The following is a 26,204-nucleotide window of genomic DNA, read 5'->3' as shown; positions in this document are numbered from 1 at the left end:
TCTTCCTCCTTCTTCCTGCTGGTCACATGTATTCTTTCTGTTTCTTGTCCAACTTTCTTTTTTTACATCATAGTTAAATTTTGTTGAAAAAGTTTTGAAGATACTTTGGTTATGTAATGTACCTTCCTTTAGGTTGTACTTTATTTCGTCAGTAAGCTAAGCAGTTGTTTTAAGTGTTATTGCCTATTCTGTTTCTTCCTTTATCTTAATTTTATAGAAAACCGTTTTTGATATTTTCTTCATGTTGTGCTTTGATTTCTCAGAACATTGGACAACCAAAAAGGAACTGGAGTAAAGAAGAGCCCTATGTTGTGTGGACAGTATCCGGTTAAAAGTGAGGGAAAGGAGCTGAAGATAGTTGTACAACCTGAGACCCAGCACCGAGCTCGGTACCTGACTGAGGGCAGTCGTGGCTCAGTAAAAGATTGAACGCAGCAAGGCTTTCCTACAGTAAAGGTGTTTATTTTATTTAGTAACGTATGAAGAATTTTCTCCAGTTTTACCAATTTTTTATTTTTAACCTCAGCCAAAGCTGTCTAAAACAGGAGAGTAGAATTATTGGCTATAATAAAATTGAAAATAGAGTAAAAGGCTAATTGGACTGTAAACCAAATATCACATTGATACCATTTGAGTGTTAGTCTAAATGAAAGATGAGACTATGTTCTCAAACGTAAAATATCTACAAATCATGAATTATCGTTCTCTTAAAATTTATACTGGATTTAAATTCATTCCAAATTTCATATTTAAGCAGAAATTTTAAAGTGAATGCAGAGGTATAGTGGATATTTTAAAGACTTGGAAAACAAATCTTTTGAGATGACTGAATTAATCAAAACTATTCAATCTAGAAGGGTTGGTCTATATGTAACATAAGTTTGAGAAATAGGATATAAATTAAGTATTAATATTTTCAGAACTGACTAAAAGTAAAAAAAGGTTTAAATTTCAGCACCAGGAATATCTTTTTTGGGGAATACTGGAGTTTGGACTCAGGGGCACTCAACCACTGAGCCCCTGCCCTAGCCCTATTTTGCATTTTATTTAGAGGCAGGGTCTCCTTGAGTTGCTTAGCACCTCGCTTTTGTCGAGGCTGACTTTGAACTCACTATCTTCCTGCCTCAGCCTCCCAAGCTGCTGAAATTACAGGTGTGTGGCACCTTGCCTGGCTTGGAATACCTTTTTTTTTTTTTTTTTTTTTTTTTTTAAATCTTGAAATTCCCCAAGCTTGGATTTATTTTGGTTACAAAGAAAATTGTTGAAATAACTGGCAAATTTTGAATAAGATTTGTAGAGTAGTATTTATAATTTAATTTCCTTATTTTGATCATTACACTCTAGTTATATAATTTCTCATTTTTAGAAAATGTAAGTATTTAGGAATAAAAAGGCATTGTGTGAAAAGGCATCGTGTGCAACCTGGAAATGGTTCAGAGAAAAACTCTTATATACCTATATTTATCTACAAAGAGAGGAGAAGAGATAAAAATGGTAACGTTTGGGGAAAGTTTTCTAGGAATTCTTTTCACTACTGTTACAAATCTTCTGTAAATCTAAAATTGTCAAAATAGAACATTTCTGAAGGAAAAAGGAATTTTTAAAATATTAACAAATAATAGCATACTTGATAAAATAAACTATGGATCTGTATAAGTGCAATTAAGTGAATAAATTGAGTGTTGGATGAATAATAAAGATATTTACAGTCTCCCCACAAAACACTTAAGTACAAAGTAAAACCCTGCTTGTGATAGCTTGATATAAAGAATATTTCTAACGGGGCATTGTGGTGCCTGCCTGTAATCCCATTGACTTGGGAGGCTGAGACAAGAGAATAACAAGCTTGAGTGAGACTCTTTGAAAAAAAAAAAGAAAAACTGCTGTGGAAGTCGCTCAGTGGTAAAGTGCCCCTGGGTTCAATCCTTGTACAGCCAAAAAAGGAAAAGAAAAGAAAAAGACAAAAGTCTCTTTGAACATAAAACAAACAAAAAGTAAATAGGTGGGGGAGGTGGGGGATGTTTTCAAAATTGTCCCTTCACCTTCCAAAATACTGTCTAGGAGGAATTTTGGCTAGTTACATGGTAGAGTCTTATTAAATACCATTTGTGTGAACATGTTAGGTGAATCCTATTTCAAGATTAGAGTAGAATTGGGTTACCTTTCATTTTATACTTGAAAGAAATTATGGTTGAAACTCAGAATCAGGAAACTTACCTGTGACCATTTTATAAGGTTGATTAATAGTCACATGTACAATATCGTTTTCACTTTTTCCTTCCTTCCTAACTTATCCTTAGTCCTCAAACCAAGGGCAAGTAACAGGCAACGGAGAAATTTGAATTTTTCTTTGCATAAATATTTGTATGACCAAACAGTTTGGTAGTTTGGTCAATAGTTTTAACCTGTTTGCCTTGACTTTGAAGTTATGGTTTGTCTAAGTACTTACCTAGTTAGATGTTTTGTTAGTCCAGTTATCTATGAACAAAAAGTTTATTTATTCATTTAACAAATATTATATCCCTTTATGTGTTAGCACTTGTCTAGGTATTGCTGTCAATTTGAATAGTTTGCTGTTTGCTTAACTATTTGCCTCATTATATGATAATAATTTCACAAATATACTACTCTACGGGGATACAAAAGATATACAAGTTTTTTAAAGCACTTTAGTGTATGTAGTGTTAGGGTCGCGGCACCCACCACCCGCAAAGGAAGACTCCAAGAGACCTTCTCATGCAACACCCACAGGGTTTATTGTCCAAGCATGCTGGGGCCCACTACATGTCCTTACAGCAGGACAGAGGCAGAGAGCCCCGAGCCAAAGTACAGCGGTCTTTTTATAACAGCAAGCAAACAAGCAGTTTTCTTGGGTGGGCAAATTTATGGTTTTACCAGCAATTTGGTGATGTTTATTCAAGGTTAGCTCCTGATTTACTAGCAATTTGGTGATGTTTACACAGGATTAGCTCCGGAGCTCAGTTCCTTATCTGTTTTAGTCACAAAACTACAACAAAATGCAGGTGGGGGTTACATTATGTTTTCTGGGCCGTTTTCTGACTTTTTTAGTTAACCCTCTCCTATCATTTAACTTTCTCATGTCCTTTGGCCTGAGCAATTCTTACATTTCCCCCTTCTCTTGGTCGGTCTCTAATCCTAGAGACCGTCTGAGTCACCCAGGGCTGTGTATTGTTGTCTAATTACCATTAATTTGACATCTCCTATCCTTTCTTGCACAGAGCCTATGATTCTGTTAAGTATACAGGGTCCTATAGTTAAAGCTAGTAGCAACAATATTAGGGATCCCACTATAGCGGACACCAGAGTAGTTAACTAAGGGGAAAATTTGAACCAGGATTCAAACCAGCTCTGACTAGCTTCCCATTCTTTCTTTCTGTTTGTTAGTCCTTCTCTGACTTTTGCCATGGATTCCCTCACTACTCCAGAATGATTAGCATAAAACCAACATTCTTCTCCCAGGGCTGCACATAGACCTCCTTGCTTACAGTCTTTAAAGGCAGGTAAATTTGGTAATTAATGAGCTTAGGAGATCCTTAACATTTTATTCTCCCAGGGGCAGTCTCCAACTTCCAGAGGCAGATGGCCTTCATGGCCTTCATTTCCTCAATTTGACCTGATCCCATATTTCTATACTAACTGCCTGTCCCCAATTCTGACTTCATTTACCCTTCTAATACTAGGAACTCCTTCACTGCTGTAGGGAAAATGGGCGATGACCAATCTGGCTTCTTCCAGCTGGAAGTGGGCAGCGTGGGGCAAGCAGTTTGGAGTTCCCTTTTTAGAAATCAGGTCAACTGAGGGGTCCAAGGTAGAAGTCTGGTTGGGGAAGAGCAGGCTGTAAAGGCATCTGGGGATGGGTGCTTCTATGAGAGAAGAACAAAAAGACATGAGTACTGAAATGAGATTGATATAATATAAATGTTGCGGAATCTGGAACATGCCAATGAATATCATAAAGATGACGGAAGTCAATAATTCCTCACCAGGGCGTGGAAGAACTGAGAAGTTGTTCCCATAACAATGCCTAGCAAAGGCTGGAGGGAACAAGGCTTTTATTTGGGGACTTTAACATCGTCCAGGTTATCAGGAATGTAAACATAATATTTAACTCTTAATGTCATTGATGTCCCCAGAAAATATAGTTAAGCTACTTAATGTCATCTGATTTTTGTACAATATCTCTTTATTGGTATAGCCTGTGTTAAGTAGAGATCTCTATATTTCTGTTACTTAGGGCTAGATAATCATACGAGCAAACATAGATTAAGCCTACCTGTGACTATAGGCCTTAAACTGACTAAAATCTTCTGACTCTGGCAGTTTCCCTTGATAGTTATCAGGCACATTTGCAAAAGACTCTTTCATTTGTAGCTTCTAGTCTTTATTCTAATGGACTAACACAAGTGTACATCTTAAGTTACATTTAACTATTATTTCTTTTAAATGCCCAAGAATGGCTATATTTTGGTTTTAATTGTTTTGCTGGGTGTCTAAGATCAAGCTGGTCAAATTGACCTGGTTCCTGTCTTGTTAAAGAGTCAGCTGAGTTTCCACAGGGGTCACTCATAGAGAACTTAAGAGCAGTTTCTTAGCTCCATTAGTGCCATTGGTTAGGCAGGGTCTTCTCGATGAGGTGGCTTTCCTTGAAAGTATTAGGGGTGTCTCCCTTTTTCCATGACTCTCCTCTGCAGCAGATGCACTGAGTGATTTTTATCCTCTAGTCTCAACAATCTCCTTGATCAGGAGGTTGTGTGACCCAGAGTTGCAGCGCTCCTTAGAGAAGTCCTCTTATTTCCTGGGTTCAGGCTGACTTTGAAGGCAAGATACTGTTTTTTTTGTTTTTTTTTTTTCTCTTGGCCTCTGTATTTAATTCCAATTTCTAAGTTTGATCTTAATCATCCAGGAAGCCAGTCTCACCAGTCATAAAGTAAGAGTACTGGGCTTTAACTTTAATGTCCATAACTCTACAGTCATTTACCCTTTTATTAAAGTACTACCATATACTATCTGTTTTGAAGGTGATGACCTATTATCACAAGTTACCTAGGTTGTATGTTCTGGAAGCAGCTACTTCTGCAAAACAGTAACAGGCAACAGTTTTACAAAATGAAATTAGCAAGAGTAAAAACATATTTAGCTTGTATAATAGTTATCTTAAATTTTGGCTGAGTTCTACATTATATACCCTGTTTGAGATCATAGTAATCTTTACAACAAACATCAAACTTTTGAGCACAACTTTAAATGAGTTAAAGTCTGGCTTACTTTGGAGCCATTCTAACATGTAGCAGGGTGAGGCAGAGCCTTATCTCAGGTAAGGCAGGACTCTTCACAAATCTTAAGTAAAATGTTCTAATCCTAAAGCTAATTTTTGCCTCTTTTGCCATGACCAGCATGACTAAATTTTCAAGTTCAGTGTGGGTCAAAGGAGTATTAGAAAATAAAGGTTTATAAACACAGATTTTGAAAATTAAGCTGAGATCAGATGGAGCTCTGTTCTCTGATGGAAATGCAGACCTAAAGAGTTATGTTAGCAATCTTTATACATGTCTTATTATTTTAAAGACTATGTAAGCATTATTCTTTGTTTTCAGGAGAGTTACAGAGACTAGAGCATCTATGCAACTTTTTCCCACAACTGCAAAATGCAATGTTAGGAACTCTGTGTAGCTCTCAAATAAGTCCACTGTCCAAAGTTACTGTAAGGTGGGCAGGAACTAGAGAAGGGGACTGATGAAACACTGGTTATCTAGCAAAACAATTTCTTTCTGCCCAGGAGCTGTGTGCCTGAGATCAATGTAAGAGCTGATAGGACTCCTATACAGAGCCTCCCCAGGGAGGCTACTGCCACAGCAGTTAGGCATCTTGTGCTCCTTCACAGGAACACTCCCAGGCACCAGGCATGCTACAGTCATGAGGTCAGAGACCCCAATCTCAGTCATTGTTGTCCCATTTTTGCTATTGCACATTACACTCTTTCTTAAATGTCATTTTAAGAAGTTTACATATATTGATTTCTGAGTCCATATGAACATTAATTAACACAGTCTAACATTATATCCAAAACAGGAATCAATCAAAGAAAGGCTGAGAGAGCTTTTAACTTTTCTTTTGTGTAGCAAAATGCTTTCACCTTCTATGATATGAACCTTTAAACAAATCAGGCTGTCACTAACTCTTAGATATACATTTACATTTAAATTTTTATCTCAGTGAAATAAGTAATTTTACATATACCTTACTGATAATATGTCCCATAATAGAACATTAAATGATAGAAATAAATCCCCAATAAAATGTACTCTTTAAGTTTAAAATTACCATTACAGACAAGTTTATTCTGGAGAATAGCAGCTTGACAAATTTCCTGCTTTAAAAACTTGTATACCTGGAAAATATGAATACATTTAATATACAAAGAGTGACCATTTCACAATTACCTTGACACTTTAATCTTACTAAATTCAGTTTTTAAAGAAAAATTTAGACTCTGTAACATAGTACAATACTCTTAACAGTTGTTTAACCATAATTGTATAAACCCCAATTTTTAAGACTAATTGTTTTAAAGAATAAAACTTAATAGACACAAAGTTAAGAGTAAATTAGTGTTTCTAAGAAATCCTTGTTATTTTACCAAGTCATTTTGGCTTATATCAGAACATTAGTATTTCACCTTAGGAAAAACCTTAAATAGCTTCAACTGTCTCATATACATACAACCAACTTAATTACACACAAACTTGTTGAAACTTGCCCTTTACTTACACAGACTTTCTTAGCACTTACTTAGACCCTCATGTATTCCATCACACAAGCTCTTTCTTACCCAGAAACATTTTCTTTTCCTTTTTATTAAATATATTTCCATACCCAGAACCTTTTATTTTCTCTTTCCTATCTGTTGACCCCTTTTTGTCCACATTCTGAAACAACACTTATGAAATTTTTGAATTTAGACAAATCACTCTACTTTAACAAGATAAAATACTTTGTTGTTTATGGTACTCTAACTGAGACACAGTGAGAGGGAGATGGTAACTCTAAATCCAAATCTAAGATCTCCTTGGAGCTTTGCAGAACTGGAGGGGGAGCAGGGGGAAGTGGTAAGGGAGCAGATGAAACGCTCACTCTCTGGGTTGGGGTTTTACCTGTTAGGACATAACTCTTAATAACCTTGTTTTTAGTAATGACACAAAGCGATTTTAAATACTTTTTGATTTACCAACCTATGAAACCACCAATAATGTTTAAGTATGTTACTCCATGGAATTTAAGGAGTTAAAAGTACTTGATGTTATTTAACAATTAGCATTTTAACTTTGCAAATTAATCAGATGTCACCAACAAACACATTTGAGTAATCCCATACATGTTAACTCTAATTCACTTATTCTATAAAAACCAAGATATTAGACAAGTGTCCTGAACAGTATTTGCTGTCTCTTTCCTGTTGGAGAAAAGTCCTAGAAACAATTGATATTAGACATTGTTTAACATCAACATTCCATTAGTTTGACCACCTAGAGACTTGCGAGTTATTTTCAAAGACATCTTACTTTTATTAGTTTACCCAATTTAAATCGAACCCTTTTAAATCACGTGAATAAAAGTATTTGGATCCATTTTTAAATTTTAATTTTAGGAGCGCTCAGTTTTGATACAGACAAAACAAGACATTAGTACGACATACAAATAATACAAAATCAAAGGCCTTGTAACTTTATCTCCATTGCAATGTAACAGATGTTTAAAAACTCTAGTTGAATAAAAAATAGAACTGATCAAAAAGAAAAAAAATCATTAACCTAGGTATGCAGGATCAAAATTATGAGCTCAAAAATACAGCATTAGAGAAAAACAAAACAAAACAAGAATCCTAGAGAATGAGTTAGTTCTGTGTAGCAGCCCAGAAGTTTAAACCAGACACCTTTTTTTTTTCTTTTCTTCAGGTTACCCCCCCCCTTCCCGCTGAGACCGCTGTAGTTTACATTCCAATGCAGCCTTTGGCAAGGCCAGGCAGGGGAGAGGGGGGATCACCTAGGACTTTTTAACCCTTTTTCTTCCTGGTTGAGAAATCAGGTTAGGTTTGAATGCAGAAGATCACAAAACATCATTTCTCACTACTTTTGAGGAATGGAGCTGCTGAGCTCTCTGCCTAGGGGGATTGGAGTAAACAAATCTCTCAGGAACAAGGAGAAGGACTGTAAAGTACCCTGCAATGAGTATCCCTAAGCCTAAGATCGGATTAACACAATGAAGAATTTAATATGAGACAAGAGTAAAGACCGTACGGTACAATACACAGACAGACATATAGCGCGCTAAATCAAAATTGGCTAGTTGGTATTTTGTCAACAAAAACAAACAATTTCCAATTGTCAGACTGTAGAGGGAACACAGTTGCCGGAGCCGGTTTTGGAGTTAAATCTGGGGGCAGGAATGGTCTTACCCACCATGGAGGAGTCTCACAAAGGTCCTGCCAAACTATGATGTAGGGTTTTTGGTCCAGGTGACCATCATGGCCGGGTTGGAAGACAATATCTTTTACTCTTCTGATCAGGACCAAATGGAAAGACCCTTCAGGAGGTCATTCGACTCCGAAGGATGGCCACTCAGCGGAGCAAAAGGTCTGCCATTTGCCTTTTGTAACAACAAGAGAGAGATTCTGGGCACAGCTGCGGACCTCTGACCAATGAGCAAGGGTTAAAGATAAAGGAGTTGAAGTTGTTTGACCCATCTTACTAGGAACAATAACGGAAGAGATCGAATACAAAAAGAGACAAAGAAAAACAGACACTGACACAAAACGACCCCAAAAAGACGTTAACAAACAATTCAAATGGTGCACCGGTCTTACTGATTCTGATTTCTCTGGCAACAAAGTCACGGTTTCAGAACCTACTGAAAAAGAGACATCCAGGCGTCCCTGGAGTCCTCCCACCTCTGGGGCGTCCCCCAGGGTTGTGACTTGTGGTTCCAGGATACGTCTATCCACCACGGTCAGGGAAGGCTCACGCCTTACATTCGACAGTCACAGCAATGCCAGAACCTGAACAGAATATAGGCGCCTTACTTACCCCGAGCAGAGCCTGTTGGAGACGACCAGGGCAGTAGGGAAATCTCGGTGGGACTTCCAAATGTTAGGGTCGCGGCACCCACCGCCCGCTAAGGAAGACTCCAAGAGACCTTCTCATGCAACACCCACAGGGTTTATTGTCCAAGCATGCTGGGTCCCACTACATGTCCTTACAGCAGGACAGAGGCAGAGAGCCCCGAGTCAAAGTACAGCGGTCTTTTTATAACAGCAAGCAAACAAGCAGTTTTCTTGGGTGGGCAAATTTATGGTTTTACCAGCAATTTGGTGATGTTTATTCAAGGTTAGCTCCTGATTTACTAGCAATTTGGTGATGTTTACACAGGATTAGCTCCGGAGCTCAGTTCCTTATCTGTTTTAGTCACAAAACTACAACAAAATACAGGTGGGGGTTACATTATGTTTTCTGGGCCGTTTTCTGACTTTTTTAGTTAACCCTCTCCTATCATTTAACTTTCTCATGTCCTTTGGCCTGAGCAACTCTTACAGTAGTACAAATTACTTTGTGATTTTTCAGTGCTCTTAATCCAGCTTTAGTGTGGTAATTTTTCTTTTTTGTACTGGCGATTAAAGCCAGAGGCACCCAACCTGAGCCACATCCCCAGACCTATTTTGTATTTTATTTAGAGACAGGGTATCACTGAGTTGCTTAGAGCTTTGCTAAGTTGCTGACACTGGCTTTGAACTCAACTCTCCTGTCTCAGCCTTTTGAGCCACTGGTCATAAGACACTGCATCCAGCAGCTTTAGTGTTTAACTAAAAGCCTTTTATCAAGAATTGAGATTGGAAACATCTGTTCTCAAATTATTTTAAATATTTATTGTTAAGTATATAAATTATATAAGCTTTTTTCTTGTGACCTATATTGATCCCTCAATTCTGACTGAGCTAGCTAGTTTTTCTGAATGTGTATTGTCCCAGAATTTCATGATGGGGTGTGTGTGTGTGTGTGTGTGTGTGTGTGTGTGTGTGTGTATACACACCTCATCTTTGAAAATGAGCTTCATTCCATATTATTCACACAGCTGCACTTGAAACACTTTTTACTCAAATGGTTTTAGTAAAAATTTAGTATAAATACTCTGATTTGATAATGAAAATGATGCCACTTACACAATACAGTTTTTTAAAAGTTTTTAAATTTGTAGATGGACATAATTATTTTATTTATTTGTTTTAGTGTGGTACTAAGGATTGAACCCAGTGCCTCACACATGTTAGGCAAGAGCTGTACCACTGAGCTACAACCGCAGCCCCACAATACAGTTTTCTATGAATGATGGTGATATGTCCTGAGTAACTACATGCCATCTAAAGGAGTGTGTGTTCATTCTCATCTGCTGGTACAAATAAGTTAACAATAATAATTTAGATCATCTACCATCTAAAATTTTTAATTAAAATGTTATTGTGAATTAAAACTACGGTTTTCTGCAGAAACTTAGCCAACTCTCCATTATAAAATTATTTTTCTTGAGGATTTATATTATTTCTTTAATGTAATCCAGTTACAAATACAGAATTTGGTATTAAATGTTACATTTTATGATTAACTTACTTGAAATGTTAATTAGTGTTTCTGCTACATGTTATCTGGTTCCAGCTGGAAGGCCATAATGAACCAGTAGTGTTGCAGGTGTTTGTGGGCAATGACTCTGGTCGAGTGAAACCACATGGATTTTATCAGGCCTGCAGGGTAACTGGACGAAATACAACTCCCTGCAAAGAAGTGGACATTGAAGGCACCACTGTTATAGAAGTTGGCCTGGATCCTAGCAACAACATGACACTGGCGTAAGTACTTAAGAATGTTTTCATTATATGTTACACTTTTGTGATAGGAAAAAATTTTAGTTTCTAGTTTATAAGAGAAGATTTCAAGTATTTTATTAAAATAATTTAAATAATATGAATTGCTTTAGTTAGCTTTTGTGTTGCTATGTCCCAGATATTCAACAAGAACAATTTAGAGGAGAGAAAGTTTATTTGGGGCTCAGAGTTTCAGCAATGGCTGACCATTGCTCTAAACCCAAGGGAATTGCATTGCTCTGAGGCAGCATGCCATGGGGAAAGGGCCCAGCACAGGAAAACTGCTTAACTCATGGTGGGATCAGGAAACAGAAAAAGAGTACCCACGAGTACACGTGTGAGCTAGGGAACACATGGAGAGTGCACCCTTTCAGGACACCTCCCAGATGACCCACTTCCTCCAGCCATACCCCGCCGGCCTACAATTTTGTTGCAGTCAGCCCTTTCAAACTAGGATGGACTGATTAGGTTATAGTTCTCTAATCATATCACCTGTGAATATTGCTGCATTAACATGAGCTTTTAGAAGACACTTCATATTCAAAGCATAATACAAATTTAAAAATTACTACAGAATGGTAATGAGTTAAATTTAACTCTTGCTGTTTACTAAGAAATTGCTGTGGTGAAAGCCAAGAAAATGAAAACCAAGTGGAATACCGGGTTTTTGGAAAATTACAGAAATTTACTTATTAAGATTTATAGTGTTAACATTGAAAATTAAAATTACAATTTGATTTGCTTTCCTAAATTCTCTGTTTGCTTTAGAAACGGTTCAACATAAACCATGCGTTGTCTTGACCCATTTTGATGTGAAAAGCATATTGCTGGTCTCACACATGTCTCAAAATAAAACTTAAAAAAGGCCTGGGGATGTAGCTCAGATGTAGAATGCTCCTGGGTTCATAAATTCATTTTCTATTTTTAATTTCCTTTATTTAAAAAAATTAAATCCTGAGATCATGTATTTTTTGTCTTACACATTTTCACTGCCTGAAAAATATTTGAAGGGTTAATGATTTGTATTTTTATTTTTTTCCTAAGCCTTTTGTAAAAGACCCTTAGTCCTAAAATTGAATCAGACCAGTAGCAAATATATTGGTTTGGGGCCAACCTATATAAGATAGGTGTTAAAGATTTTTCTCTACTTGATTTTCAGTTTCCTTTTTTTTTTTAGTTGTAGATGGACAACATCTACAACTGTGGTGCTAAGGATTGAACCCAGTGCTTCACATGTGCTAGTAAGCACTCTACCACTGAGCCACAACCCCAGCTCAGTTTCCTTTTGAAAGCTGCTTTGAATAGATAGATGAAAAGTTAGTTATTGAGAAATATTAAGATTTTCTTTTTTGACTCATAACTATTGAAAGTTATAAAAGTAAATGTGTATAGTAAAGGAGAAAAGGAAGAGTGTTACTGATTATAAAAATAGGCTGGAGAAGCAGCTCAGAGGTAGAGCAAGGGTTGAGCATGTGCAAGGCCCTGGCTTTGATCCCTAGCACCGCCAAAAAGAAAAAAGAAAACATTCATTGCAAGGAAATAGGGAACACAGAATCATAAAAAACTTTAAAAAATATGTCTCTTAAAAGCCATTACTTCAGTTCAGATTTTAAAATAGCAGTTTTTATCTCTACTATTTTTTCCAGATTATAAACAAAATATTGACAAGATAGGAACTATGAATGTTTAGAATTTATACTTCTGTACTTTTTGAGTTTGGAACTGTATTACGTGTTCAGAGAATTTATGGATTAACACTTTTTTAAAAAAAGAAACTTGTTTAAGAATGTTGTACTATATATTACAACAAAATGTCAAGTAATATGTTTTTTTCTATGTTAGGGTGGACTGTGTAGGAATTTTGAAGTTGAGGAATGCTGATGTTGAAGCCAGAATAGGAATTGCTGGTTCCAAGAAAAAAAGCACTCGTGCCAGATTGGTTTTTCGAGTTAATATCACAAGGAAAGATGGCTCCACTTTGACATTGCAAACACCCTCTTCTCCGATTTTGTGTAGTAAGTAAGAAACTATGGAACTGTTAAATATATGGAGAGCTTATAGATTTTCTTTTAATCTTACAGACATCTCTGAATTTTAGATGTTTCACACACTCCAGCTTGTGGTCATGTAAAATTTGAAATATTTTAAAAGCTGTAGTCAAGAGTCAGGCTCAGTAGCAGTATGTGCAGTCCCAGCTTCCCAGCTACCTGGGAGGCTAAGGAAGGATGATCACTTGAGCCCAAGATTTTATAGCCAGCATGGGCAACATAGTAAGATCCTGTGTTTTAGAAAAATAACAGTTATACTCAAATTTTCTAGATTAAACTAAAGATAAGTAATTGAAATAAAATTCAAAATGCCATTTGAAGTTTCCTGTTATTATCATATACTGATTTTAAAAGTAATTTGAATAGATTACCAGAAGTAGCTAGCAAAACCAAAGGATTTTCCAAGTATCTTCACTTTATTATAAATTACAGTGGTCCTAACTCTCTTTTGTGCTAGAACATAAGAGTAAAATGTACAAAATGTTGTAAATAGTAGCATGTCAGAAGTTCTAATTACAGGACTGGGGTCATGGCTCAGTGATAGAGCATTTGCCTAGCACATGTGAAGCACTGGGTTCGATCCTCAATACTGCATATGAATAAGTGAATAAAATAAAGGTTCGTCAACAACTAAAAAAAATTTTTTTTTTAAATTTCTAATTACAAATTATATTATTATAGCATAGTGTTGGAAAGTTGTAAATGGGCTCTCTAACCTTGGCATAGAAAGGTGATATGTATATGTGCAGGTGTGTGTGTTTAAATTCAGTTATGTTGTTTTATGTGTCATATATAGTTGTCATTTCTCTCTAATGAGTATTATAAGTAATAAAGAGGGAAATTTCTCCTATATATACCATTTAAGAAAATTTTCATTTTGGATGTTTTCTTTGGCATTGCTTGCTTGCTTGTTTTTTGGTACTAGGGGCACTTTACCATTGAGGCAAATCCACAGTCCTTTAATATTTTTGTTTTGAGACAGGGTCTCACTGCATTGCTGAGGCTGACCTTGAACTTGTGTTCCTTCTGCCTTAGTCTCCCGAGTTGCTGAGATTACAGGTGTGTGCCACTGCACTTGGTTTAGCATTGCTTTTTTATAATATTTGATTTCAGGAGAGCACAGTGGCATAGGGCAGTAATCCCAGCTACTCTGGAGGCTGAGACAGGAGGATTGCAAGTATGAGGCCAGGCTGGGCAACTTAGCCAAACCCTGTCTCAAAATAAAATTCAAAGCGCTGGGGATATACTTTACTGGTAGAATGCTTGCCTAGCAAGGGCAAGGCCCTGGGTTTAATCCACAGCTTAGGGTGTGGTTGGGGAGCAAAAAAGAATTTTCTGTGGGTATTAGGACCTTACTACCCTTTGGACAGTTACAGTTATCCTTTGTGAGTCATATTTTCCCTTTCTTTTAATTCCTATCAGAAGTTATTATACCTATACTTCAGCTTAGCAAACACCCTAATTTTAGAAAGAATATACTAGCGATATCTATCTTTTTCATCCCAGGAGAGCTCAATTTGAGTTTTCTATTTCTCATAATTATATAAATTTTGTTTTCATACAGCTCTTTCCTTAAGGTGTTTTGTAGGTGATAGTTACTTTAAAATAGGCTGTATTTTAAAGTTTGTAGATTTCATATCCATTCTGTTACAATCAGGGACAGAATAAATATATGTGGTTTACTGAGTTTTAAAGCTTTTCTAGTGAGGTACTTAACTTCAGTATTTCCTATAATTCCTTTTTTTTTTTTTTTTTTTTTTAGTGGAGGAGGGTCCTGAGAATTGAACTAAGGGGGACTTCACCACTGAGCCACATCCCTGGCCCTATTTTGTATTTTATTTAGAGACAGGGTCTCACTGAGTTGCTTAGCACCTCACTTTTACTGAGGCTGGCTTTGAACTCTCAATCCTCCTGCCTTACCCTTTCACACTGCTGGGATTACAGGCATGTGCCACCTCACCTGGCTTATATTTTCTATAATTCTTGATATGCCCTAACTTGAGTATTATTAAGATAGAGTTCCACTTTTAATGGAACAAATGCAGTTCTTCTTTTACCTAATTCAGTACTTCAAACATGACCATAGCCACTCTGCGGTCAGAGCCAGGTGGTACTAGATGGTTCAGATCATACTGCTTTATAAAGTACTGGGAAATGGTTGCCAGATTATTTAATTGTATGCTTATTCCTTCATTACTTTGTTCATTAATTTCTTCCTCTCCTATATCCTATTAAAGTATTGATAAATAATGAATATGCCTAGCTAAATATGGTAAAAAATACAAAAGAAGTAGAAAACATAATTTTTGGAAATTTCCATATCTAATTATCATTTAATTATCAACCTTAGTGATAATATGTGTCCACATTGCAAATGAGTGCATTACCCTGTTTCTGGGGTAGATATGGTAGCCCATGGAATCAGCAGCATACAATGGAAGGCATATAGACCTAATAATAAAAACGACTGTATTTTGAAGTTTGGTTATGTGCCTGAGATTTTGTTTACTGTTTAATAAATAGTGTATCATTTAGCCATCATTTTCACCTTATATTCTTCACTTACATAGCTATTAAATAGTAAGGCCATGATTGAAAGTCTCTGCTTTCAGCCACTGTGTTATAGCTTTATTGCCACAACAGTCACTTAAATTGCAGTGATGAAACCAAGTTTGAGTAATCCACTTCATCCTAGCCATGGCTTCTGGGTGTTAAAACTGTGGTTACAGCCTGAAATTGTTATCTAAAGAACTATTTTCTTTACCTTGGCAATTCATACTCTGTAATTTAAATTTTTATGAATTTAGAAACTTGATTTACATTTTACTGAATACCTATGTTGATTTTTCCTTTTCCTTTGTTTTTTTTTGAGGGGGTGGTTACTGAGGATTGAACTCAGGGGCACTCAACTACTGAGCTACATTCCCAACCCTATTTTGTATTTTATTTAGAGACAGGGTCTTACCGAGTTGCTTAGTGCCTTGCTGTTTCTGAGTCTAGTTTTGAACTCTTGATCCTCCTGTCTCAGCCTCCCAAACTGCTGGGATTATAGGCATGTGCCACCGCTCCCAGCTTCCACTTATTTTGTAGATGCCATTCATCATGGAGTTGTAGGACATGTATTTTTATTCCATTAATTGATTCTTTGGCACTTACCTTGCCATCTGTAAGGTGATCCAGAGAAACTGGATTACATAAAGCATTGACAGTACCTTTGTATTTTACAGAAAAGAAATTTCAAAATAACTAGAAAAGCCCCAAAATTTCCAACCCAGGAATGATTGAGGAAATAGAAATGTCATTTTTCTTATTTGATCATCGCATATTGTATACATGTGTCAAAGAAAAAAGTTGTCAAGAAATTTGAGCACTTAATTAAAATTGGATCACAGTAGGGAAAGGGGCCTGGAAACATGAGAAGCAATACTTGGCTATCTGTTTAGTCAATGCGACAGTGAAATATTTTAAAATAAATAGAAAGGAACAAAAGATAGAGAGAGAGAGAAGCCAGCCACTGTGTTGCATGCCTTTAATCCCAGCTACTCAGGAGGCTGAGGCATGAGGATCACAAGTTCAAGAATAGACTGGGCAATTTAGCAAGACTCAGCAACTTAGTGAGAACCCACCTCAAAATAAAAAGGACTGGGGATGTTACTGTGTGGTAAAACACCCCTGGGTTCAATCCTCAGTAGCAAAAAAAAAGAAAAGAAAAAGGGAAGGAATGATGGGAGAGGGAGAGAGGACGAGGTTTGCAGAGATATGTGTCTGTGCTTTCTTTAGAAGAGTAAGTGCTAGAGGAATTAATTTACAAATATGTTTTCATAATAGTTTTTCTGTTTCTTATTGTTACTACTTAAAACAGATTTCAAGTAAAATTATTTTTTTCCTTAAAGCATTACTTGTAATAGTAACTTCTAAGCTAGGCACAGGGGCGCACAACAGTAATCCCAACGGCTCAGGAGGCTGAAACATGAGGATCAAGAGTTCAAAGCCAGCCTCAGCAAGGCGAGGCACTAAGCAACTCAGTGAGACACTGTTTCTAAATAAAATACAAAATTGGGCTGAGGATATGGCTCAGTCATTGAGTGCCCCTGAATTTAATCCCTGGTACCCCCAATAAAAGTACCTTCTGTAAGTGCCAGTTAGGTTTAACCATTTAGGCAAAAGTGTAAGCTTCTGGATCTACACATTCTTTTTAGTGGATTAATGATTAGAGTTTTGAATCTATCATTTTGTGTAAAATGTTGTTTGTGGTTGGTCCTCCTGAACATTTAGAGAAATTGAGATGAAAATACTAGCTTTATTACTGATAAAACCCTTGGAGGGCTGGGATGCAGCTTAGTGGTAGAGTGCTTGCCTAGTACACACAAAGCCCTGGGCTCTGTCCCTAGTACCACTCAAAAGAAAAGTGGACTGGCTTCGTTGGTCTGGAATTAGGTAGAACAATATACCCAGTCAAAGCAACCTTCCACAGTTGCTTCTTACCACCTAGCCCAAAGCAGTCTTCAATATACATTTGGAGGCTTTGTGCAGATAGGCCAATGCAGAAGAGGGGAGGGAAGAAGGCTAAACTGATAATGTGCAAGCCCTGCTTCTCATTCCCCAGTAGATAAGTTATGTCTCTTCTCTAGTGAGTATTGCTCTCACAGAGTTTCTCACTAATAATATTCTTGCCTCTTCCATTGATCCTGATAACAACTCTGTGATGTTAATAGAAGTTATTCATTTCACTTTTAAAATTTTATTCTAATTAGTTATACATGACAACAGAATGCATTTCAATTCATTGTATACAAATGGAGCACAACTTTTCATTTCTTTAGTTTACTTTTTGTGTAATAAAAGAGGGAACAAATCTATTCAGGGTGGGTCATGGCAGATGAAGGAGATGTAAATTTCATTTTTCTGTTGTTTAGAGCCGGTAACCACCATAGAATATAGAAATGATTTTGTATTGTCCACCATAGAATATAGAAATGATTTTGTATTGATTTATTGTAACATAAGAAGGGATATACTTTCATATCATATAATTTATCAGTAGGATATTGGCATGTAGGCATTTAATTGGTTGTTTCAAATTTAGACCCAGTCAGATTCATGTTTATGTCCCATAAATGACAGTTTATTTTATAACAGCATTAATGAAAATGTAATTCATATATCCTAAAATTCAGCCTTTTAGAATTCAGCCTTTTAGTTACATGGTTTTTAGCATATTCGCAAAGTTTTGCAGCCATCATCTTTAAATAGTTTAGAACATTTTTGTTACTACATCAGAAAGAAATCCTTTACCCATTAGCAGTCACTCTCCATTCCTATCATTGGCAACAACTAATCTACTCTTCGTCTCCATGGATTCGCCTATTTTGTACATTTGATAAAGGAATCATACAATATATGGTCTTTGTGTTTGACTTTTTAAATGTAGCATATTTTTAAGGTTTTTGTGTATTATATAATATGCACGTCATTCCTTTTTATGACTGGTTGATACAGTATTTTTTGGATATGTACCACATTTTGTTTAACTGTTCATCTATTGATGGACATGTGGACCATTTCTACCTGTTGGGTGTTGTGAATAATGCTGCTGTGAACACATACATATAATATAGTTTTGTATAGGGATGTTATCAGTTCTTTTGTATAGATATCTAGAAGTACAATTGCTGGGTCATATAGTAGACAGTTTCTTGTTTAACATTTCTCTGAATATCTGTCTTATGATGCACAGAAGACAATTTTTTTAGAAACATTTCTCCATTCTTCTCCCTGTTTAACATCATTTTTTCTGAAAATATTGAAGGAAAGTGAGTTCTTTGTTTCAACCTGATCATTTTTTTTCACCTTCCTTGACCTATTTTTAAAAACAAAATATGATATTACTAAAACTTTTCATTTTCATGGAATCTTTCAGCAAATTTTGGCAGAGAAATTATTTGTTGAGCTTGCTTTTTTTTTGTTTTTTGTTTTTTGTAGTACTGGGGATTTAACTTAGGAGTGCCCTACCACTGAGCTATATCCCAGCTCTTTTTATTTTGAGAGTCTAAGTTGCCCAGGATGGCCTTGAACTTTGTGGTCCTCCTGCCTCAGCCTCCCAAATAGCTGAGATTACAGGTATGCAGCACTGTGCCCAGTGCTTGCTTTTAATGGTTGCATATATTGGAGGCTTTAATTTATTTAGAGAAACACTTCTATTTTTATACCAGGGATTGAAGGGGCACTTAACCACTGAACCTCATCCCCAGCCCTTTTTGTTTTTTGTTTTTTCTTCTTTTTTTTTTTTTTGGTGTGTGTATGTGTGTGTGGTTGTAGATAGACAGAATGCCTTTATCTTCCTTGTTTATTTTTATGTGGTGCTAAGATTCAAACCCAGTGCCTTACATATACCAGGCGAGCACTCTGCCACTGAGCTACAGCCTCAACCCTCCCAACCCTTTTTATATTTTATTTAGGGACAGGGTCTCGCTAAGTTGCTTAGGACTTTTCTAAATTGCTGAGACTAATCTTGAACGTACGATCCTCCTGCCTCAGCCTTCTGAGCTACTGAGATTATAGATGTGTTCTACCAAGCCCGACCATGTTTTAATAACAAAACTGTGCCATCTTCCTCATTCAGTCAGTCACTTATTCAATACAATTAAATCCAGTGGTTTTCACTCCTAGAATCATCTGTGGTAGATTAAAAAAAAAAAAAACTTGATAATCAGAATCTCCTAAGGTGAGTCTTAGGCATGTTTGTTTTTGGAAAACTTCATAGTTAACTTTTTTTTTTTTTTTTTAAGCAGTCTTGGAATATTGTCCATATTGACCTCAGTCCTCATGCCTCAGGCTCCCAAGAATTTGGGGTTAGAGTTGTGAGCCCCAACATTTGGTTTGGTTTCATAGTTGATGTAACCGATAATTACAATGCATGGAACTTAGAAATAAAGAAATGATAATTTAAGGAACTTAAGAGTCTGGCAGGCTAGGGGCAAAAAAACAGGTAAACTTTAAATTGTGTTACAGAATTAAATAAAGATGTATATTTGCAGTAGATACATGAGTAGGAATATTGGAAAGAGAAGAGCATCTAGTTCAAAACTATTCAGAAATGTTAAAACTTATGCCAAGTCCTGAAGGACAAATGGAAGTAAGCCTGGCAAAATGGGATTTAGAAGAAGGTCGTTCTGTACGGATAGATCCTCATATAAATATACTTCACAAAAGGGTGTGATTTTTTTTTTTTTTGAGGAATTAAAAAAGATTGGAACAAAAAGATACACATGAAAAAGTTGAAAGATTTAAGGTTAGAGAGTGAGGCAAGCTGTCTTTCATAAAGACAATTGTGTATTGAGCAAAAAAATTGAATTTTATCCTGACCACTTTAGGAAGCTTGGTGTTTGAATTTAGGCAGTGTGGGTGGGGTGCATATGGGGGAAGAGGAAGAAATATAGTGGTACAAAATACTCTAATATATAATCTTTTTATTTAAAAACTAAAAATATTTGTTTCATTATATTTCTGACATGTTTATTTCCATGAACATAACCTTTTTTTTTTTTTTTTGGCAGGTTTGAGCAGTTGGAATAGAATGAGAGGTTAAAAGGAAATAGGTTACTAAGAAAGATTGGAATTGGAATGGGAGACAGAAGGACAGGGACACGAGAGGAAAAAAAGAAAGTGACTCAAGGTGATGAAGATAGAAGGGAGGAGAGGAAAATACGTGTATTACATCTAGAGACTTTGAATGGGAAGAAGGACAAATGCCAGGATTTGTGCTATGCATTGTGACCTTACAAAATATTCCAGCTTTGAAGCTGGGTGGTGCATGCCTGGAATCCTGTGCAGTTGGGAGGCTGAGGTTAGGAAGATTGCAAGTTTGAGGCTAACTTCAGAAATTTAGCAAGATTTTCAGCAACTTAGTGAGACCCCATCTCAGAATTAAAAAGGACTGGGGATGTGGTCAGTGGTAAAATTTCTAGTGGGTTCAATTTCTAGTACACCCTCCCACACACACCCCAAATTTCTGTTTTATATTAGTTTAACAGTGACCTTGGAGGACTGGGTATATAGCTCAATGATACAGAACTTGCCAAGCATGTGAGAGGCCCTGGGTTAAATCCTTACTACTTGAAGGAGTTGGGGAAATGACCTTTGTGTCCTTCTATATGGATTTTCTTAATAATATCTTTAGAGTTCTGCAGACAACATAATTATGTATGTTTTTTGTTTTGGTCTGTAAGTTTATATTACTTTATAAGTTTGTATTACTTTGTATTTGTTACATCAATTAAAGAATATCAATTTTTGGGCTGGGGATATAGCTCAGTTGGTAGATTGCTTGCCTTACATGCACAAAGCCCTGGGTTCAGTCCCCAGCACCACAAAAAAAAAAAAATCAATTTTCATATCTACCCTCCTACAGTAAGTAATTTTAGTAAGAAAAGTTAATTATAACTTTATTGTAGATTAGATTTTATCTTATAATGCTTATTAAATTAAATCTGACTCTGAATTTAACAATTTTCTTTTCTCTTGTTTCTGTCCCATCATTTTGGGAAAAGAATAATATTAATATTAACTACAATATCTCTTTCTTAAAATTTCAGGCATAATTCGTAATTTATTTGGTCAGATATAGGCCTTTAATTTTTTTTTTTTTTGCTAAATATGTAATTTTCACAGGTATTATTACAGACCTTTATGAATTCTCTTGACAGGTTGAAATTCTCATCTAGTTATTTTTCAGTTTCCAGTTATTCATTAATTTTTCAGCTTTATTTTCTAACACTGCTGTCTGAACAGAATCTAAAGGCACATTGTTTTTATAATTCTGGAAAGATGACTGCTTTTTTTTTTTTGTGGGCAGTTAAGTTTTTTTTTTATTTTTTTTTATTGTGAACAAATGGGATACATGTTCTTTCTCTGTTTGTACATAGAGTAAAGGCATACCATTTGTGTAATCATACGTTTACATAGGGTGATGTTGGTTGATTCATTCTGTTATTTTTTTCCCCTTCCCCCCACCCCTCCCATCCCTCTTTTCCCTCTATACAGTCCTTCCTTCCCCCATTCTTGCCCCCCTCCCTAACCCTCACTCTAACCCTAAAACTAACCCCTCCCACGCCCCATTATGTATCATCATCCACTTATCAGCGAGATCATTCTTCCTTTGGTTTTTTGAGATTGGCTTATCTCACTTAGCATGATATTCTCCAATTTCATCCATTTGCTTGCAAATGCCATAATTTTATCATTCTTTATGGCTGAGTAATATTCCATTGTATATATATGCCACAGTTTCTTTATCCATAAGATGACTGCTTTTTTGATATGCAATAATTTTCAAGCAGTGTGATCACTTTTAAGAGTCAGCTTACACAGTAGAGCATGTGTAGTGTGTACAGGATCCTAGGTTCAATCTCCAGGACCAAAGTAGGGGCAAAGTCAGCTTACCAATTAGTTAGAGATAAAAATAAAACAGTTAATACTTAAAGAATCCTGACCTTAATTCTGTTTAGTATGGAGTCTGCCTTGTTAGGTAACCATTAAACTTGAAAGGATCTTTTGAAAGGTCAAAAATTAAAAGTTTCATTATTTTCAGCAGTAGCAGACTGGTGCTTTCTGTAATGTAAATACAAATATGTAGACTAAGATAAATATATTCTAAATTTTCAGGGCCTGATTTGGCCATCTTTAATACATAAAAGGAAAACATGAAATAGGAAAAAAGTTATCGTCATCTGTGGGATTTCCACATAATATTTGAAAATGGAGGAAATGTTGTAGACTTTGTATTTTATTTTTTAATACAATATTTTGTTTTCTAATCAAAATTATACTTACCATAGTTTTCTTTAATGTCTTTTAAAAAACAAATAGTCTTCTCATGTTACTCTGCAAAGTTACTTTTTTAAACAAATTGTTTTTTTAATTTTTTGTTTGATAGGCTATAGAATTGCCAGGATAACACTATTAACCCATTTCATTCTGTTTATACATTAATCCTATGGATTTCAGATAGTGTGTGAAACACATATACACAATCCCAATTCCTTGACATCACTGAAATGTCATTTTGTCGTTTGAATATGTAACAAAGATAAGATAATTGTACATTAAGTAGAGGCTAAATAATGCTGCAGTAACAAAACCACCAGAAATTCTCTGGTGGTTTACAAAAGCAGAGATTGTGGAACTATGTGATGACTCTTAAAGCTTTTGCTTGGATTTGGCATATTACTTCAGTTATCGAAACAAGTCATATGACTAAGCTTGATGTGAGTGGGGCAAGAATTATAGCCTTTCCACAAAGAAGGACCTGGGATAGAAGGAACAGTAAACATTTGTACAATGTCGGGGTTTCGGCCGGACCCCTGGCCCTAGGTGTGGCAAGGCTAAGATGGCGCCTGGCAGTGAGCCAGAGCAGTTAACTTTTGCATAAACAACTGACATTATTTTGAGGAAGTTCCAGGGATTGGCTGAGCCCCCTGATGGACAGTGCAGGTCCACTGTATGCCTGCCTTTGCTGCCTGTATCTGTGCATGCTCTCCCCTCGTGCTAAAAGGCTGATTGGTTACGGTACTGTATATATTGGAGTGTAAGTTCCTCAAAGAAGGAGAACAAAGAAAGAACTGAGAGGATGGGGGTGCGCGCAATAAAAGGGCTGAAAAGAACCAGGTGTCGTGTCTCTCTGCGGGCAGGGAGTGCGATAGTACAATAATATAACTTTGCACATTATGTTTTTATAAAAAATAAAATTAACTATTAATAAAGCATGTAAATATCTTTAAAGAACTGAAGTTAATTTCTCCAGAGTTTAGTGAAAAGTCTCATTAATTTATAAATAGATGAGTTAGACAAGCAATATTTATTTGCCTTTGCAATGCATATGTTGTAAAGATTTGCTAAAACAACAAATAATGTAATCTGTGACAGAGTGAAGGTTTCAAATCAGGTTCTTATAAACTTGAACTTTCTTGAGTACTTGAAACTTATTTGTATATATTGGTTGGACAACTAGTCCTTATGGGTGTCAGTAAGGGTACTCTTTGGATATTTATACTGCATGTCACAGTATGAAAAGCTTAGAGAAATCCTTTTGTTTACCTCTGCTTAATTGCATATTTTCCCTTATCAACTTCTCACATTTTCTTAAAGAAATTCTATCCTAAAGAAGTTGATAGGCAGGCTGGGATTGTAGCTCAGTGGTAGAGCACTTGCCTAGCACTTGTGAGGCACTGGGTTCAATCCTCAGCACTGCATAAAAATAAATAAGTAAAATAAAGGTATTATATCCATCTGCAACTTAAAAAAAATTTTTTTTTTAAAGAAGTTGATAGGCTAATTGCAATTTTCTCATTATCTCTGGCTCCTCAGTACTTGCCTTTGTTAAATTTAGTAGTGGTTATTTTGTCCTTCTAATTAAAAACAAGTGCATCTTACTTTTTAACCTGGTTCCTGGTTCAGAGACCTATCCTGGTAGAATGGGTTGTTCTGAAAGTGGTTCAGTCTATTTTTAGGTTTTCTTTTGGTTTGGGGTCTCTGGGTCCTGGGTCTAGATATTTAAATATACTCTCAGAACCACCCACACACCTCTTTTTGCCTCAGAGATTCTAGGATGTAATGGTGACATTTGAAAGGTTACAACTGTAGGACAAGCTTATAATTTTTTAAAAATATTATGAAGACAAAAACATGAACAGGTTTATATTTTCAAACTTACCACTCATGTAATAAAAAAGCAAAGATGACATGTAATAAATAAAACCTCATCTTAGGCACTTATCTAGCTCTATAATATCTTCCAAAGGTTGTTAGAAATTAATGTGATCTTTTCTGAATTTTTTTTCTCTGTCTTCTGTAAGTTGTAAAGAACATTAAATTCAGGGTGAACAAAGAAAACTCGGAGAACTCAATATATAATTGCATGTTGATTTTAGGTAAGAAGTAAGTGTTGTGTTGTTGGTTCTTTTCATGGAATGTTTATGTGTACCCACAGCTCAACCAGCAGGAGTGCCAGAGATCTTAAAAAAAAGCTTGCATAGCTGTTCAGTGAAAGGAGAGGAAGAAGTGTTTTTAATTGGCAAGAACTTTCTGAAAGGCACTAAAGTTATTTTCCAAGAAAATATTTCTGGTAAGTAGGCATATTATTAGTTCATAGATTATTAGATTTTTTTCCCTTTGTTTTAAAGGTACAGTCTTAGCCACAGAGTAAAAGAATTGTTCAGAAATTTAAGGCTGGGGTTGTAACTTAGTGGTAGAGCGCTTGACTAGCATGTATAAGGCTTTGGGATTGATTCTTAGCATCACATTAAAATATAAATAAATAATATAAAGGTATATCCATCTACAACAAGAAAAATATTTACAAAAAATATAGTAAGTCACTGTTGTTATTTTTTTCATTCAGATGAAAACTCTTGGAAATCAGAAGCTGAAATTGACATGGAATTGTTTCATCAGGTATGATTTAAGCCTTTTTATAAGTTCTACTCTGAGCAGTTCAGTTTTGTTCTTAAAAAAATTTCTAACCCACAGATTACATTTCATCATTGTGTGGGATTGAGTTTCCTTAACTGAAATGGAATCATTCCTCTGATGCCAGACATGACCAGTTCTCTCTAATCAAAATTTAAGAGCATTAGCAAAGGTTGCCATTGTTAATAAATAAAGCATTTCTTTCCTGGTATTTATTTTCTCTAAGGATTTGGATTATCTTACCCTACAATATAGTAAAATCACAGGGAAACTAATATTTATTGAGTGCCTGTTTATGTTCCAGGTGCTTTGTATTTGTTAAAGTTACTTTCTTAAATTTGAACACAGTCCTCTTATCATCACACTTACATTAAAGAGTCTTCAAGGGGCTCAATGATAGAGCACTTGCCTAGCACATTTGAGGCAGTGGGTTCCATCCTCAGCACCATGTAAAAGTAAATAAAAGTATTGCATGCATCTACAACTAAAAAAATTCTTTTTAAAAAGAGCCTTTGAGGGGGATATAATCTGTATTTGTAGGACCTTTCCATGCATTGCTCTCTAAATAATGAGGAAAAACAGCTAGAAAACAAGTATAAAGACCTAAGAATTAGGAGCTCGGGTTGTGTCTCAGTGGTGAAGTGTTTGCCTCGCACATGGAAGGCACTGGGTTTGATCTTCACCACATAAAAAAATAAATAAAGATATTTAAAAAAAAAATCTTAGAATTAGTATGTAGAGCAGATAGCACCAAACTCAAAGAA

General features: G+C 35.9%; 1 protein-coding gene across 1 annotated transcript; it reads left to right on the top strand.

The window, feature by feature from the left end:
* The first annotated feature begins 433 nt into the window (after positions 1-433).
* Positions 434-25,431, top strand: LOC124967045 (nuclear factor of activated T-cells 5-like). Its single transcript, XM_047528993.1, has 5 exons — positions 434-456; positions 10,722-10,912; positions 12,770-12,942; positions 24,962-25,096; positions 25,373-25,431. Exons 2-5 carry the CDS (start codon positions 10,902-10,904, stop codon positions 25,429-25,431), a joined length of 378 nt encoding a protein of 125 aa, XP_047384949.1. The 5' UTR covers positions 434-456; positions 10,722-10,901.
* Positions 25,432-26,204: the final 773 nt, after the last annotated feature.

Source organism: Sciurus carolinensis, chromosome 16, assembly GCF_902686445.1.
Source record: "Sciurus carolinensis chromosome 16, mSciCar1.2, whole genome shotgun sequence".
NCBI lineage: Eukaryota > Metazoa > Chordata > Mammalia > Rodentia > Sciuridae > Sciurus > Sciurus carolinensis.
This window is presented reverse-complemented; position numbering and strand designations above follow the sequence as displayed.

What these genes read in the sequence shown, in the direction of transcription:
- LOC124967045 (XM_047528993.1), top strand. An exon ending in CTCTTCTCCGATTTTGTGTA is followed by an intron (nt 12,943 to 24,961) that starts GTAAGTAAGAAA and finishes GTGTACCCACAG; the next exon opens with CTCAACCAGCAGGAGTGCCA. An exon ending in TTTCCAAGAAAATATTTCTG is followed by an intron (nt 25,097 to 25,372) that starts GTAAGTAGGCAT and finishes TTTTTCATTCAG; the next exon opens with ATGAAAACTCTTGGAAATCA.